The sequence below is a fragment of the Nomascus leucogenys genome, chromosome 9 (genome assembly GCF_006542625.1).
Source record: "Nomascus leucogenys isolate Asia chromosome 9, Asia_NLE_v1, whole genome shotgun sequence".
In the NCBI taxonomy this organism is placed as follows: Eukaryota; Metazoa; Chordata; class Mammalia; order Primates; family Hylobatidae; genus Nomascus; species Nomascus leucogenys.
The window spans coordinates 65517602-65535841 of NC_044389.1; the positions used below are offsets into that span (position 1 = coordinate 65517602).

The following is an 18240-nucleotide window of genomic DNA, read 5'->3' on the forward strand; positions in this document are numbered from 1 at the left end:
ATGCAAGGCTGGTTCAAAATTTGAAAGTCAGTTAATGTAATCTGCCACATTACAGGCTAAAGAAGAAAAATCACATGACCATATCAATAGATGCAGGAAAAGCATTTGACAAAATGCAACACCCATTCATGATAAAATCTCTCAGTAAATTCTCAATGATAAAGAATATTTAGAAAAAATATACAGCTAATGTCATAATGGTGAGAGACTATATGCTTTTCCCCTAAGATGAGGAACAAGGCAAGGATGTGCCCTATTATCACTCCCTTTTGACATTATATGGAAGTCCTATCTAATGCAATAAGATAAGAAAAGGAAGTAAAAGATATACTAATTGGGAAGGAAGAAATAAAATTGTCTTTGTCTGCAGATGACGTGATTGTCTTTGTAGAAAATCTGAAAGAATTGAAAATAAAAAACCATTCCTGTAACTAATAAGCTGTTATAACAAGGTTGCCAGATACAAGGTTAATATACAATAGTCAATTTGCTTTGCCACATACCAGCAATGAACAAGTGGCATTTGAAATTAAAAACACAATACCATTTACGTTAGCACCATAAAAATGAAACAAGTATAAATCTAACAAAACATGTACAAGATCTGTATGAGGAAAATCATAAAACACTGATGAAAGAAATCAAAGAACTAAATAGATGAAGAGTTATCCCATGCTCATAAATAGGAAGACTCAATATTGTCAATGTCTGCTTTTCTCAACTTGATCTATATTCAATGCAATTCCAATCAAAATCCCAGCAAGTTATTTTGTAGATATTGACAAACTGATTGCAAGGTTTATACGTGGAAGCAGAAGACTCAGAATAGCCAACACAATGTTGAAGGAGAAGAACAAAGTTGGAAGAGTGACACTACTTGACTTCAAGACTTACTATAAAGCTAAAATAATCAAGACAGTGTGGTACTGGCACAAGAACAGACTAATTGATCAATGAATCATAACAGAGAGCCTAGAAATAGACCCATATAAATATAGTCAACTGATCTTTGGCAAAGGAACAAAGGGAATACAGTGGAGAAAAGGTAGTCTTTTTAACAAATTATGCTGGAAAACTGGACATTTGCGTGCAAAAAAATGAATTCAGACACAGACTTCACACACCTCACAAAAAGTGACTCAAAATGGATCACAATTCTAAATGTAAAACACAAAACTACAAAACTTCTAGAAGATAACATAGAAAATGTAGATGACTCTGGGTTTGACAATTTATATATGACATCAAAGGGCATGATTCATGAGAGAAAGAATTGATAAGCTGGACATGATTAAAATTTAAAATTTCTACTTTGCAAAAGATACTGTCAAGAGAATAAAAGGACAAGCCACAGACAGGAATAAAATATTTGCAAAAGACATATCTGATAAAGGACTGTTACCTAAAATATACAAAGAACTCTGAAAATTTAACAATAAGAAAGCAACCCCATTTAAAAATGGACCAAAGATCTTGGCAAACATCTTACTAAAGAAAATATATAGATGGAACAATAAGCTTATGTCATCAGGGAAATAAAAACTAAAACAACATTGAGATACCACTACATATTAGTTAGAATGGCCAAAATCCAGAACACAGACAACAACAAATGTTGGCAAGGTTTTGGAGCAACAGAAATTCTCATTCATTGCTGTTGGGAATGCAAAACGATACGGCCACTTTGGAAGACAGTTTGGCTGTTTCTCACAAAACTAAAAATATTCTGACTGTACAATCCCACAATTGTGCTCCTTGGTATTTACCCAAAGGAGTTGAAAACTTATGTCCACACAAAAACCTGCACATGGATGTTTACTGTAGCTTTATTATTACCAAACTGGGAAGCAACCAAGATGTCCTCCACTGGGTGAATGGATAAACTTCAATAGATCTAGACCACATTTTGGTCATTATTCAGCACGAAAAACAAATGAGCTATGAAGTCATGAAAAGACATGGAGGAAGCACAAATACATATTGCTAAGTGAAAGAAGCCAATCTGAAAAGGCTACATACAGTATGATTCTAACTATACGACATTCTGGAAAAAGCAAAACTATAGAGATAGTGGAAAGATCAGTGGTTGTCAGGGCTTGGGGGAAGGGAGCGATGAACAGACAGAGAACAGAGGATTTTTAGGCAGTGAAAATACTCTGTATGATACTACAATAGTGGATACATTTGTCATTATACATTTGTCCAAACCCATGGACTATAAAACACCAACAGTGAATCCTGATGGAAACCATGGACTTTGGGTGACAGTGACATGTCAATGTAGGTTCAACAAATGTAACAAATATTCACTCTGGTAAGGAATGCTGATAATGGGAGAGGCTATGCATATGTGTGGGCAGGAGGTACATGGGGTATCTTTGAACCTTCCTCTCGATTTTGCTAAATTGAACCTAAAATTGCTTTAAAAAAAATGAGCCTTTAAAAACAACAAAAAAGAGGGTATCACTGAGAGATGTGATGCTCATTCTTGGGAGGCGGGAGAGAAGACTAGTGATAACAGACTAGGGGATGAATTGAGGTGAAACAGCCCTCAAAAATATTCTAGATGTTTGAGTGCCTTTCTTCCTGGAATGGCAATATTTATACATTTTGATCTCTTCCCAAGGCACCAGAACAGAACTGATTTGCTCTTTTGAACCATTCCATCCATTTTCTTTTAGTTTATCTCATCACCATGGCAATGAGGCAAGGACTTGGTTTTTATGTGTCTGGACTAGCATCCTCCCTGGCTACTTTAAAAATGCATGACAGCATTTACATGTAACCTCTAGAGGAATGTCTTCCCTAAAATGGGACTCAATGGAATAAGCAAAGCATTAGGAGAAACAGTCTCTGGATTTTATCTTCATTTTGTCATCTGAGAAAGATGATTTGAGATTCCAGTTTCTGGTCATTAATGGAGGCAGAGAGGCTACCCACTTGGTTCACAAAAAATAAGACTAAGGAATATGAGATGACAAATCGCTCTGCTTAAGGCAGAACAACTGTGTGGCTATGGCAGAGACTTCTAATTGTTTACCCCATATCTATTCACCCTTCCTTCCTTAGAAACAAAACCAAGATTTTATTCAAGAGTCCAACACATTAACCAAGAGAATACATTTCCCTGTTTCCCTTGGGTACAGATATGGTCAATGAGAGACAAGTGGATAGGTTGTATCTTCTAGGAAGACTCCTTAAAGGCGACCGACTCAACTCAGCAATGTGCTCCCTTCGGCCTCCCTGATTCCCCTTCTAGTTGGAGCTTTAGTGATCAGTTTGCACCATGAAATGACACTGAGAATGAAAGTCCCCTGCTAAGGATGGTAGAGCACAATGATAAAGGAATCCCAGTTCTCTACTGACCCTGCAGTGCTGCCATGTCCTCCCTGGACTGCCTGTCTCCAGAATTCTTTTATATATAAGAGAAATAACCTTCTGTCTCATTTAAGCCAAACACAATTCTTGATGGATCCACGCTCAACCTTATAAATGGCTCACTGATGGGTTCACCCCAACATTTGCAGGTTTCAGGCTAGGAGTATAGGTGGAAGTCCCTAGTCTGTGGTTCATCCCTTTTCCTGTTCCCCTTTTGCTCTGTCCCATTAGGTGGATATCTGAGCTGACACTTTTAAGCTTAAGTCCCTGTGCCAACACTGCCTTTTGGCCACTCTTCAGGCCTAGGCTCTATGTACTTCCTGTTGGGAGGACAGATCCCAGGAGGTGGCTGCTATAGGCTCTAGAAGACGGTTCAGAGCATTTAGGGGGGAATCTAGGACCCTAGGAATCCAGGGCATGGCCCAGAAGCCAAGGAAGGTTTAGGCAGGTATCATGTTCCTTTGGCCCTGTGATCTCCTCACTTTGTGGAGAGAAGTGTGGCCCTTTAAGTCATAAGACCTAGGACAGGGGCCCTAGTTGCCAGAGCCTAAAGGCAATACCACTGGCTTCTCTCCCTTGCACCTCCTAACGGCTGCCTTTACAGAATTTACACATTGACAGTGCAGCAAAATGTGGTTTAGTCCAGTTAACTACTTGTTATGACAGCCTTGGTAAGATTACCTTTTCGGGTCTGGAAGTATAGCTTGAAATGTGTTGTTTTCCTGCTCCTACCTTCCCTCTTCCATGAGACTGTACAATGGAAAGCTGATTAAGCCTGACTCTCTGCCAAGCTTTTCTTCAGTAAGTTGTTATTAGGATGGCTCAGCAAAAGTTTATCAATCAACTGCAATATCTGTGTTAGTGTCCTGAGTGGACTGAAGGAGGAGTCCCTAAATCCTCAGTCTCTATGACCTGTTTGAGTAAACTCTCCAAGAGGCACTTAGCTGATTGACCTGCACAAACATTGCACCCTGGGAGTGTGGTGGGGTCAGCTATGAATTCTGATTGCCTCCAATTGGAATAGGGACTGTTCCTCTAGGAAAATCATACAGGAGCAGGTGGAGATTCAGCCCACGAGAAGTGTGCCACTGAAATGACCCAAGTCTGGGCCCCAAATGCAGCTGGGCACCTTTTTCTATTACTCAGGAAGCTCTCCATTCAGCCCAGGGTAGCATGAACTGAGATCTGCTGTGACAGTGCCTGACACCAGGATCCACCCCTTCAGCTCATATCCCCACATATAATGACTTTGATTCCTGTGAGGACTCTCCTCTCCACCGCCTAACTGGCAGGACCGGTAAAGCCAGCTTCACGAACATGAAAATATCTGAACAGTTGACTGCCTCTGTGTATGCTGGAAACTTGCTTCATTTAGTTCAGTGATTCTAAGCCTTATTTTGGATTACAGATCTCTATGTTCTCTACGCTGTATAATTACCACAGGACTTCAGTGCTCACCCACACATCTGAGGACTGCTGTAGCCCCTTTCAAACAGTAAAGTATAATCACAAGAACATTGAGTGAATAATCTAAGATGCATGTACTTCTGGCTTCATCTTTCTATCTACATTTTACTAGTTTGCTCATAGGATCTATTACACAAACACACACATACATATTAGGATGTTCTGACATCTTAAAAGCCTTTCTGCCTGGGGAGAGCCTAGACTTCCTGGGCCTAGGCAATTCTTAGAGATAATAAAGGGCCTAGCCAGGAGCATGCCTTTAACATGCAAACTACATGATCCAGAGCCATATCTCCCCTGTTTGGCCTGCACTCTCAAAGAGCAGTATTCCTCTACCTTAATCATTCTGGGGGCTAGACCAGGCAACTAGGGGTGACCTCTATAGTTTAGAACATGTTCTAAACTATAGTTCTGAGAGGAGGTCAATTTTAGACTGTATCCTCAGCACTGATTCCCAGCAGGAGCTCAATGATATATGTGACATAATGATATGAATGAATGGTTTCTGATAGCCACAGCCGCCTTTAGTTACTGGACGTGATGAAAGATGTTCTCAGATGACTATTCAGGGAACTTGCTGAAATAGTCTTTGTTCTTCTTCCTGCATTTAGAAATAGTCTTTAGACATATGTGCTGCCAATACACACATAATGAATCAGATTACAACATTTTTTATGAGAAAAGATGAAAAAAAATCTTCCATTCTTATGGTCAGAGAAACTCAGACTATTACACTCAGCTCATTTCTCATTAATAAAACAGAAAATCTTTTGCCTTCTCATCTGAGCTCTTCAAATTAATCTAAGGTCTGATTGTCCCAAAGCATTACTAATTATATAGCAACATCATTTGTATCACAGAATTGGAAGTGACGTACATAGCTGACCACATAGTGATGGTTAAATAAACTGTGACATGCTCAACTGATGGAATCTTCTGCAGCCTTTGACAATGGTGTCTACAATACAATCTGAGGTAAAGGGTGAGACATAAAATTACATATGCGATACAACTGCCATCATGCAAAATATATGAAATAGAAAGAGATACTACTGAATATTAATAGTGTCTGTTTATCTGTTAAGACTGTGAATGATTTTCTTTCTACTTCTCTGAATTTTTCAGCTTTTTCTTTAATGACCTTCAATATTTTACACTCATAGTGAAAATCAACATCAATAAATCATTGAATTGTTAATTGAAAATATCTTGTTGGCTGGGCGCGGTGGCTCATGCCTGTAATCCCAGCACTTTCAGAGGCCAAGGAGGGTGGATCACTTGAGGTCAGGAGTTCAAGACCAGCCTGGCCAATATGGTGAAACCCCGTCTCTACTGAAAAATACAAAAATTAGCCGGGCGTCGTGGTGCATGCCTGTAGTCCCAGCTACTTGGGAGCCTGAAGCAGGAGAATCGCTTGAACTCAGGAGGCAGAGGTTGCAGTGAGCCAGGATCACGCCACTGCACTGCAGCCTGGGTAACAGAGCAAGACTCCATCTCCAAAAAAAAGAAAAAAAAGAAAGAAAGAAAACATCTTGTTATTTTCTGCTATATAAAACTTGATACTGGGTATTTTCACCTAAAAGAGCTGAATTGATACCGGGTGTTTTCACCTAAAAGAGCTGTATTGAGATGTACAGAGAAAACCCTACAGTGAAACCAACAGAAAGCAGTGATGGAAACACAGAGAATTCTCTAGTCTATCAACTGCCTGTGTAATAATAATAATGGCTGACATTCACGAAGCTCTTACTCTGTGCCAGGCATTTTCTATACATTTTAAAAATATCTTCGTAAAAGCTGTAGGAGATAGGTATTACCGTTACTCCCATTTTATAGATGAAGCTGAGACTTAGGGTGGTTAATTCATTTGCTAGTAAGTGGAGGAGTCAGAGACTTGGATTCCAGCAGTCTGTCTCCATGGTCTGCCAGTTTCTCACTATGCTCTACTGCTCCCCACAGTGTAAAAGGAGAGGCTCTCGGGGGAAGAACACAGTCCTAAGCCATCCTTCCTTTCATGCAAAGATTCTTGTGTGGAACAAAGGCATAGCCTCCATGTCCATTTTCAGTCTGAAAAGGAGATTCTGTGTAGGTAAGTCCTCAGATGACTCCTACCCATCAGTGGAGATGGTCACTAGTAACCACTTATTCAACATGTTGTCTCAAGGCTCTAATTAGAGCATGGTCCATATGTTGCCCATCTTTGCACATAAATCTATTGCTTTAGGTGCTACAAGCTCATCATAGCCAAATTTTGCAGACCCAGACCAACCCAAGAACAAAGGTCGCTCTCTACTTGCCAGCAGAGTTATAGGCACTCTTTCTTCATGTGCTTGTAGAAAGCAGTTTCATCCTGCAAATGCTGGCCGACTGAGTATGCTCAGCTGACACCATCAGGGCATATGAGTGCTTTGAGGCCCTCTGTTGAACGGTCTCATTTTCTCTGCACAGAAACCTACTAGTGTAACGTTTCCATGAGTGATGGGCAGGGCAGAGGTTTCACTACAAGAGAATTTCAGGACAGAGTAGGATACCTGGGGAGAGTCTAGTCCTTTTGGAGTCAAGTAGAGTCAAGTGTGTCACTAAAATGAAGCAAGTCCCCCTTCTGCTACTCCAGAGAATCATGAATGGGGCAGTGGGGAAACACAGAAACAGATTCCATGAAATCAGCCATGCAAGATTAGTTTGAAGGTAGTGCCACTGGGCTTAAAGGAAATCCATTACAAATGAAACTTATAACTCAAAACAAATGTGCCAATGGGCAAAATTTAATGAGCAAAAGGAAATTAATAGAGATAAATCTTATAAATATGGGAAAATTGTTAGGGCAAATGCTTGAGAAGAATGCTGTGGGGTTATGAGTCCATCTCATTGTGCTGTTTCTATGTCCTGGCCCCTGAGGGACAGCTCTCTGTCATGCCCATTCACTTACTTTCTCTGGATCCGGACCACAGGATCAGCAAGCAGGTCAGTGACGTCAAGCTTTCTCCCCTTCTCAATAACATCTCGATGCTTGCGAACAAACAGCCACCCAATATGGGAGAAGAAAAAGCCCCGGCGGGCATTGTGGGGGTCAGCATCCGTCTCTGAGTACTTGTGGTGGGCTCGGTGGTCCCTGGACCACTCGAAGATGTCATTCTGCAGAGAGAATGAGAGCCTGGGTGAAGAGAGAAACCGCACCGCCGGGCATCCTCCTGGGAAGCTTCCCAGCCTCCCCTCCCCCACCAGTCCTCACTGCTGGTTTCACATTCCCCCTGTCTTCAACCCACAGTCCCTCAACCGCAAGTTCAATCCCCTATGGTCTGGAGTGGTTTTCATCAGAACAAGAGTAAATCTTCACTTAGCAGGGATCTCAGCTTATGTGTGGGACGTACCCACTGCAGGAAGTTCAGGTTTGTTGGGTGAATTAGTGCAGAGACCTGAAGGAAAGCTCTGGTGGGGGCGACTGAAGTCTCCTAGATCACTTATGTCAAGAAAAGAGAGATCTTTTTTATGGCTGCACCGTTTCCATGGTGTAAACATACCACATTTTCTTTATCTAGTCTATCACTGGTGGACACTTAGGATGATTCCATGTTGCTATTGTGAATAGTGCTGCAGTGAACATACATGTGCCTGTGTCTTTACAATAGAATGATTTATATGCCTTCAGGCATATACCCAGTAATGGGATTGTTGGGTTGAATGGTAGTTCTGTCGAAATCTTCGCAGGGACATGGATGGAGCTGGGGGTCATTATCCTTAGCAAACTAATGCAGGAACAGAAATCCAAATACCACTGTTTCTCACAAGTGGGAGCTAAATGATGAGAACACATGGACACATAGGGGAACAAAACATACTGGGGCTATCAAGGGTGGAGGGTGGGAGGAGGGAGAAGATCAGGAAAAATATCCAATGGGTACTAGGTGTAATACCTGGGTGATGAAATAATCTGTACAACACACCCCCATGACACGTTTACCTATGTAACTACCTGCACATGTACCTCTGAACTTAAAAGTTAAAAAAAATGAGGGAGAGATGTTCTTAGGATGAAATCTTGGTTGGCATAAGAACGATGCCAGTTCTTGGCCCAGATGTCTCTGCCTCTCTCCTCACTTTGATGTTCTTCATGTGTGACTCACAGAGATCAGGAAGCCAGTAGATAGAAAAAACCCAAATGGCTACTTCCCCAAATCTCTGCAAAACACCAAGGCACCAGTGGCATCATTTTAGGACTGCTCTAACAGAGTGTAACAGAAACCGAGGGGGGACAACTTTGCCTCCTTGGGAAACTGGTGTATTGGCAATCCACCAAGTGGAGAGGCAGCAGTGGCTGAGGAGCAGGGCAGCACTCACTGGAGCCCCCAGACAGACTCTGGTGCCCCTAGAAGGACAGGCAGCAGCGTCCAGCAGAGTCTGCCCAGCCCACAGAGCTGAAGTGGGGCTCAGTGCATGTGGTGAGCACACCCTATTGGACCTCTCATAATGGGAGACACGGGAGGGTGTCAGGGGCTGAGCTATCAGGGGCAAGAATTGATGGCATTCACTGTTACAATTAATGAGACCTTAGCTATAGCAATGGGGCAGTGAGATCTACAGGCATTTTACACTAATTTTTTTTACACTAATTTTTTTTAAAATCTGATGATGCTTTCAAAACTTTGAGAAGATGAATTAAATTGGGAAGTAGTGCTTTTGATAGAAAAATCTGAAAATAAAAATAAATTTAAGTATTATATTACATTAGCCTTTTCTGTTTATGACAATAGTAATAATATTTTATACCATAATATTCAATACTGGGTAATGTTCTCATTAGGAGTCTACCATTTCATAGAGATAGGCTTCATCCTCCTGATGAGAAGGGAAGAAATTGTTTTGTTTTTGTTTGTTTTTTGAGACAGTCTTGCTCTACTGCCCAGGCTAGAGTACAGTGGTGCAATCACATAGCTCTCTGTAGCCTTGACCTTCTGGGCTCAAGTGATCCTCCCACCTCAGCCTCCCAAGTAGCTGGGACTACAGGTGTATGCCACCATGCCCAGATAATTATTTTTTTTCTTTTTGAGACAGACTCTTGCTCTGTCACCCAGGCTGGAGTACAGTGGTGTGATCTTCGCTCCCTGAAACCTCCACCTCCTGGGTTCATGCAATTCTCCTGTCTCAGCCTCCCAAATAGCTGGGATTGTAGGCATGCGCCAACAAACCCAGCTAATTTTTCCATTTTTAGTGGAGATGGGATTTCACCACGTTGGCCAGGCTGGTCAAAAATTTTAAAAATCCACCTAATCCTTGGGTTTTGGGGGAGAGAAAGAGGAGGCAGAAAGTTCCGACAAGCGTATGTTCAGCTTTGAATATAAAGAGAGAAAATAGGAGCATGGCAGTTTATGTATATCAAAAATTATAGCCTGGCTTACTGTAATATGAAAGAGGTCTTTAGATTTTACAGTGTATTTAAACATGGTGGTTGGAAAGGGTGAAAACATTTTATTATTTAGAATCACAGAATTTAGAGCTGTAAAAGAATTTCAAATGTCAATCAAGGCTACTGTGGTCTAAGAAATAATTTCTTCCTTTTGCATTAGTTTATTGCTTTTATTGTAGTGCCCATGTGAACATGACATAGAAAGAACACTCTGTCCCCCATTCACAGATGGCAAAATTAAAGCTTAGAGGAAATTTATGCAAGTTTATCCAACAAATCAAAACATAATAGAACAAAGATGGCACTTCCTTGGTTCTCAGTTCACATTTCTATCAACAAAATATTTCCCTTATTCTCCAAATGTTGCAGGGAGGGGTCTTTTATAGAAAACTTTCATTCATCTTGTTAAAAGGTTATATTGGCTTGCTATGGTTTGGCACTGTGTCCCCACCCAAATCTCATCTGTAACTGTAATCCACACGTGTTGAGGGAGGGACCTGGTGGGAGGTGATTGGATCATAGGGTCAGTTTCCTCCATGCTGTTCTCATGATATTGAGTGAGTTCTCACGAGATCTGATGGTTTAAAAGTGTGTGGCAGTTTCCCCTTCGCTCTCTCTCTTGCTCCACCATAGTAAGACATAGCTTGCTTCTCCTTCACTTTCCACCATGATTGGAAGTTTCCTAGCCCTCCCCAACCACGCGGAACTGTGAGTCAATTAAACCTCTTTTCTTTATAAATTACCCAGTCTCGGGTAGTTATTTATGGCAATGTGATAATGAACTAATACATGGCTGTTCAATTCAATGCCATGCAATCTTGTAGAAACTCTAAGTGAAGAGTTTCAAATAGCTAGAAACATTATTCTCACAAAATTAATTATAATACAACAACAACAAAAAGACTCATGATGATGAAGACAAGTTCAAACAGAGATATTTATTTTCACTCCTTTCACCTGGATACCTTTCCAACAGAAGCCACCTGACTGCAATAGTGGAATGAAGCAAGTATAATAGTGGAATGACGCACATTCCAAATAATCAAGCACATAAGCCAAAAATACTTTAAGATGTATTTTTTAATCCTTTGTTATTGTTTTGTTTTCAAGTGTAAAGCTGAGTCCAGTGAAAAACTGACTCAAAGAATAAGATGTGTTTTCTAGTTCTTGGGAACTTGGTAATAAATAAATTTTAAAAAAAGGAAAGAACAAGATGTGCATCAACAGTAGAGCAGAAAGGCAGCAAGATTTATATGCTCACCCAATCAATCACCTTTCTTCCCTACTTACCTGCACTTTTGTCTGCTCTGGAGTGATTGGGAGTGGGTGGGTAGGGGAAAGAACTTACCTGTGAATAGCATGTGTGTTGAAAAGGTATGGGTACCTAGAGCTCATTTTGGTACAGTCAGTATGTGCTTTAGCAACAAGCAGAGGGGAAAGCTGAGGATTAATGAGGAGGGAGAGATGGCCCAACCATCTCAACCTCGGGAGGCGGGGAGTGAATGGAGATCAACTGTACCGGAAGCCATACCCCCAGCGGTATCCTGATAATCTCTCTTCCTCTGAGTGTTTGCATGGTGCTGATAGCTCTTGTCTAAAACTATGTGTGCCACTCCATCACCTTTGCTGCACAGGAAACAAAAACAATATTGAGGCATGTGGAGATGACAAATGCCCATCATGAACTGACTGTCAAGTATGGGTAATCTGTCTGTTCATATTCCATGTGCATATTCTGGTAGGGACATGATGTTGAACTCAGCAGTAATTCCTGAAGCCTAAATACTTAAACATTCAAACAAATCAATTAACAAATTATTGTATTAAATTTGCAACTTAGAATTTATACTGAATTGTAGGTTCCAGTAGATCACAGTCTTACTCTGCAATCCATCAAAAGTGCACTCTCACCACATGTTAATTGATTATTCCTGATCAAAAATTGGAATATTGAAGGGAGCTACATTAGTTCTAAGAACCCTGGGCATAAATGAGGCACAGGTAGGTGGGCGAGCAAGAGAGGAGTAGGAACAGAACAAATCTGGAGTGTACAGCTCAGGTGGTAGGCTTCATTATCAGAGATGCCATACTATAGTCCTACTTTGCAATAGAAATATAATGCAAGACACATAATATAACTAATATTTTCTTAGTAGCCACATTTAAAAAGTGAAATGACCCTTGATTGAACTTGGGCTACAGAAAAAATAAATAAAATAAAAGGTGAAAAGAGGCTGGGCGCGGTGGCTCATGCCTGTAATCCCAGCACTTTGTGAGGCCAAGGTGGGCGAACCACCTGAGGACAGGAGTTCGAGACCAGCCTGGCCAACATAGTGAAACCCCATCTCTATTAAAAATACAAAAATTAGCCGGGCATGGTGGTGCACGGCTGTAATACCAGCTACTCGGGAGGCTGAGGCATGAGAATCACCTGAACCTGGAAGGCAGACATTGCAGTGAGCTGAGATCATACCACTGCACTCCAGCCTGGGTGACAGAGCAAGACTCTGTCTCAAAAAAAAAAAAAAAAACAAAAAAAAACTAAAAACAAAAAAAAGTGAAAAGAAACAAGTAAAATTAATTTTAATAATATATTTTACTTAGTGTAACATACCCAAATGTTATCATTTCAATGTATAATCAGTATAAAAATTATTGAGATGCTGTACATTTTTTTTTTCTGTACCAAGTCTTAGAAATTTTTCACTTGTAGCACACCTCCATGGGCTAGCCACATTTCAAGTGCTCAGTAGCCACTCGTAGCTAGTGACTACCACATTGAGCAGTGCAAGTCTAACTCATAGCTTACGTACTTTTTTTTTTTTTTTGATACAGGGTCTCTGTCTGTCACCCAGGCTGGAGTGCAGTGGTCTGATCGTGGCTCACTACAGCCTCAACCACCTGGGCTCAAGAAATTCTCCCATCTCAGCCTCCCCAGTAGCTGGGACCACAGGCACATGCCACTATGCCCAGCTAATTTTTTTATTATTTGTAGAGATGGGGTCTCACTATGTTACCCAGGCTGGTCTCAAACTTCTGGGCTCAAGGGACCCTCCTGCTTCAGTCTCCCAAAGTGCTGGCATTACAGGCATGAGCCACTGCACCCAGCCACTTGTACGCTTTTCAATGTGTGCATTATCCTTCAAATTTAAAAGTTTGAAGAATTAAGAATTCAGTGTTGCCTACTGGTGAGAATGTGAAATGGGCAGAAAGTTTGTGAAGGGCAAATGAGCACTACGTATCAAAAACCCTAAAATTGTGCATATCTTTTAATCTAACAATTCATTTTCTGGAATTTATCTTACGGAAATCATGGTTGTGTGCAGAGGTTTAACCACAAGGATGCTAACTGCAATAAAAACTTGGAAAGACCCTGCATTTCCCCATAACAGGATTTGATTAAATATTTTGTGATAAATTAATTAAATACTACTTGTGTGTGTATACACATACAATGAAAGCTTATATATACATGAAAGAAATAGAGAAAAAGTCTTAGTGTTACCTCATGGGAGTGAAATTGGGAGGTAGGAATGAGCAGAAATACTTTTATGCTTGATCCTATACTCTTAAATTATTAAAAAGAATTCTATTAGTGTTGTATTAAAAATTAATTAACAAAAAAGGGCTATTGTAGTATTGACCTAGAAAGATGAAGGTAAAAGTAGTTAAAAGAAAAGTACTTCTTGGCTGGGCGCGGTGGCTCATGCCTATAATCCTAGCACTTTGGGAGGCCAAGGCAGGAGGATCACTTGAGATCAGGAGTTTGAGACAAGCCTGGCCAATATCGTGAAACCCTGTGTCTACTAAAGGTACAAAAATTAGCTGGGCATGGTGGTGGGCACCTGTAATCCCAGCTACTCGGGTGGCTGAGGCAGGAGAATCGCTTGAACCTGGGAGGCTTAGGTTGCAGGGAGCTGAGATTGCGTCACTACACTCCAGCCTGGGCAACAGAGTAAGACCTTGTTACAAAAAAAGGAAGGAAGGAAGGAAGGAAGGAAGGAAGGAAGGAAGGAAGGAAGGAAGGAAGGAAGGAAGGAAGGGAGGGAGGGAAAAGAAAAGTACTCCTCAAAACACTATGAATCCATTTTTAATAAAAAATGTATGTTTAAGCATGGGAGAAACAAAAGAAGTATCTTAGCCAAACTGTTTGCAGTGGCTCTCTAGGAATTGGGACTGTGGGTGGCTCTTTTATATTTTGTCTGTGTTTTGTATATTTTTATAATAAACAGATTATTCTTTTGTAATACAGGAGAAACAAGTTATTTTTGAAAACATTTCTATATTCCTGAATGAAAACAACCCAGCTTCTGCTCAATGAAGCAGTAAGATTCATCTGGCAATCCAGTCTGTTAATACACCTTTATGCCACCCTTCTTCTATCTTTATTCTCATTAGCAACTAATCAACCAATCACACCTCAAGTGGTGTGGCAGTGCCCTCGCTTGAACCCATTCTGTATTTTGTGCCTCCATTACTTCAGTATCCATCACTGATAATGTCCTAAGTGGGGTCTCCACTGAGACTGTAGAAACTGAAATTGATCATGAGGTGATTTTTCTCCACGTGCGCAGCCCTTGAGTGTTATCTGGGACTTGAACAAAGGTCATCAATCTCAAGAGTCCACCGAAGTGAGGTATGAAGCAACCTGCTCCTTCAGAACTACTCCCCAGCTTCCTTTTATGCTCAAAATAACTTCTTGAATCTAGTCATCTAAATGGCAATAGTGGACACTGTCTTTTAAGGCCCACATAATTTCCACTGGTTAGCAAGATGAAGGCTAAATGTAAACAGCATTTAGCTTGTCCCATTCAGCAGATCTGAAACCAGAATCATTGATTGGTTTTCCCCTAGCCTAGCTGGAAACAGATGCTTGCTCCCAACCAGACACCAAGATGGTTTTTCTGTCCCTTAATTCAATTTTGTGGCTGTTTAAAAGTTCCAGAACAAAAAACTTCCCAAGCAGTCTCAAAACATAGCCAAAGGGAATTCCACTTGTATTCATAACACATTTTTGTTTCCAGTCAGTAGTGAAAAAGAAACCAGGACCAACGTGTCAACATGTCAGCTTGAACAGGCAGGTTTTAGAGTAGCAAATACGTGTGTAGAGTTTTAGAGTAGCAAATACGCCTGCATGTACATGTGCGTGTGCGTGTGCGTGTGCGTGCGTGTGGTGTGTGTGTGTCTGAATGGCATCCTTTCTGGGAAAGGAGCTGTTCTATCAGGAGGGTCAAATAGAAAAAGATACTGGTGGCTCCACTCCTTAAAAACCATAAGGCTCATTAGAAATCGACTTTGTCTCTGGGATCTAAACTTAATCTCCTCCAGTTCACATGCCAAGTCAAACAGTGAAAAACAATGTTGGGTGCTTTCCCCATTGTTGATACTGGGTCAGTACTTATTTCTCTCCAGATAATAGGCTAATCTGTAAGAATATCCCAGAAAGTCCCCAAGAATGGCCTGGCAGCAGTCCACACCACCTGGCAAATTGTGGCTTTGAGAGGACAAGTTGCCACCTGCTGCCTTGCCTTCATGTGGCACTCGGTCTACATAGGTCGTAGAAGCTGGGTAAGTGTTGAAAAGTCAACCTTAGTCGTTTAAAAAGTGCCAATAAAACTTAAAGTTTGAAAAAAAGGGAAGAAATGTTTCATATTTTCTTCTATTACTCTTTTGTTTAAATCTCTTAACAACGACAATGTATTCAAATAAGGCTTTTCACTTTTAACAAAAACCACGTATTTAACATACGCTTTTAAAATGGCATAGACAGTCATCTTGGCAAATAAGTTGGTCTTCTGGAAATCTTTTCAATTTGGGCTTTGGAGGGTTTTTGGTCAGTGATGTGACCGTTATTCTAGTCTCCTGAACTAGATCTCCTTTACTCCATGAGTTAAAAATTGAGGGGGAAGAAAGGGCCTAGAAAACAATGATAACCCAATAGCAACGAACATATTTAGTTTCCACAACTTGTTTTTAAAATACCATTCTCCACTAAAAGGAATCAGGACTGTGGAGAAATGGCTGGTGCCAGGACTGGGGTAGGAAAAGTACACAGGGAGCTCAGTATATTTTGTTGTGCCGGAAAGGAAGTGCTTAAAAAATGATGGAGCATGTCGAAATGACAGAGGAGCCATGTGTGGTCGTGTGCATCTGTAATCCCAGCTACTCAGGAGGCTGAGGAGTTCAAGACCAGCCTGAGCAACACAGCAAGACACCACACTAAAAAGAAAGAGGAGTCCATTTGCAGTGCCTCCCACTGAACAAACTGGGGTAATTTGGGCATTAAAATGAATGATGACAGTAATGGATTATAATCCATGTAATCAAAAAAGAGTCCATGGGCTATAAATACGTGGGAAAAAGCAAACACTTTCCTTTACAGTAAAATACCAATTGACAAATGTAGAAGAAATAATAGAGTTACAAAATCACCATTTTGCAGTTGTCATGGCAATAACTGATTCAGGCAAGAATCCCCAATGTTTGCTAAAACTATTGGGTAAAAGTTTGATGAAGATAAAATATTCATATAGGCTCATAATATTTGTATAAATTAATTCAATAATTACAAAATAAAAATAGCAATCTTACAGTGGAGAAACTTAGCAGATGCCACCTTAACCCAATGATCAAAGTTCATACCTCCAATAATGTGACAAAGTGATGTCATGTGCCTCTTTTTCGATGCTGAGGAGGACACAAGAATGCTAATGTAGTACTCCCACCAAAAATGCAGAGTTTGAGCCTAATTATGAAGTAACATGAGCAAACCCAAATGGAGGAACATTCTACAACTTGATTGGCCAGTACATTTCAAAAATATTGATGGCATAAAATTAAAAAAACAAGGAACTATTCCAGATGAATGGAATCTAAAGAGACATTATAACTCATTGTAATGCATAATCCTCAATTGGACCCTGAACTATTATAGAATCCTGGATACAGCATTGTATCAGCATTAAATCCCTGACTTTGGTAAGTGTACTCTGTCTATGTGAAAGTGTCTTTGTTATTAGGAAATACACACTGAGGTATTTGGGAATAAAGGGGCATGATGTCTATAACTCACTCCCAAATGATTCATAAAAAAAGAACATGTAAGAATGCACATGCATGTACAGAGGAAAGAGCAAGGGAATAAAGCAAATGAGCAGTGCTCTAAGAGTTGGTGAATCTAGGTGAAGGCCATACACAAGCTCATGATTTTCTGCAACTTTTCTCTAAGTTTCAAAATAAAAGATCTGAAAAAATTATTTCAAAATAAAAGTCAAAGCTAAAAACAAAAATTTCATGGGCACTCTTCTTTATAATCTCAGCTTTTCCCCTCCCACTCCATTTCTACTCTACCACCCTTGTTCAGGCTTTTATCAATTTACTTGGATGCTGTAATAACCTTCTAACTGCCTCCCACTTATAGTAATTTTCCTCTCCACAATACATTCGGCATACTGTTAACATCCTCTTTCCATTCATACTCCCCAAAATCTATCATTCTTTTGCTTATTATTTGACAATCTCTGTGTATTACTTTTCTTATAAAATCTAAACTTTTCTTCTTGAAAATCAGACAGGTTTCTTTGGCTGGACTCATTCTTATCTTTCCCATATTTTATCCTTTAATTTGACTGATATTTACTGACCGGTACACACTAGAAGATAAAGAACAAACAGGACAATCGAGGCTGTGTCCTCAAAGAGTTTATAGTTTATGAAGGAGACAAATACTAAACATAAAGTAAATGAAGTCAACATAAGCAAAATAATTTTAGACTGAGATTAGAGCTGTGAAGCCAATAAACGAGCTGAACAAAGGAGGGCCTTAATATAGGCAAGGCCATTTGTTTTTGTTTGTTTCGTTTTGTTTTGTTTTTTTGAGATGGAGTCTCACTCTTGTCATCCAGGCTGGAGTGCAGTGGTGCGATCTTGGCTCACTGCAACCTAAGCCTCCCAGGTTCAAGTGATTTACCTGCCTCAGCCTCCCGTGTAGC

General features: G+C 40.4%; 1 protein-coding gene across 1 annotated transcript in view; it reads right to left on the reverse strand.

Moving 5' to 3' along the window:
- Positions 1–18240, reverse strand: part of SCD5 (stearoyl-CoA desaturase 5) — a 163304-nt gene that overhangs the window by 44041 nt on the left and 101023 nt on the right. The window contains exon 3 of the mRNA XM_030819070.1: positions 7775–7980. Coding sequence (XP_030674930.1) covers positions 7775–7980 — 206 coding nt within the window. The remainder of the gene's footprint in view (positions 1–7774; positions 7981–18240) is intronic.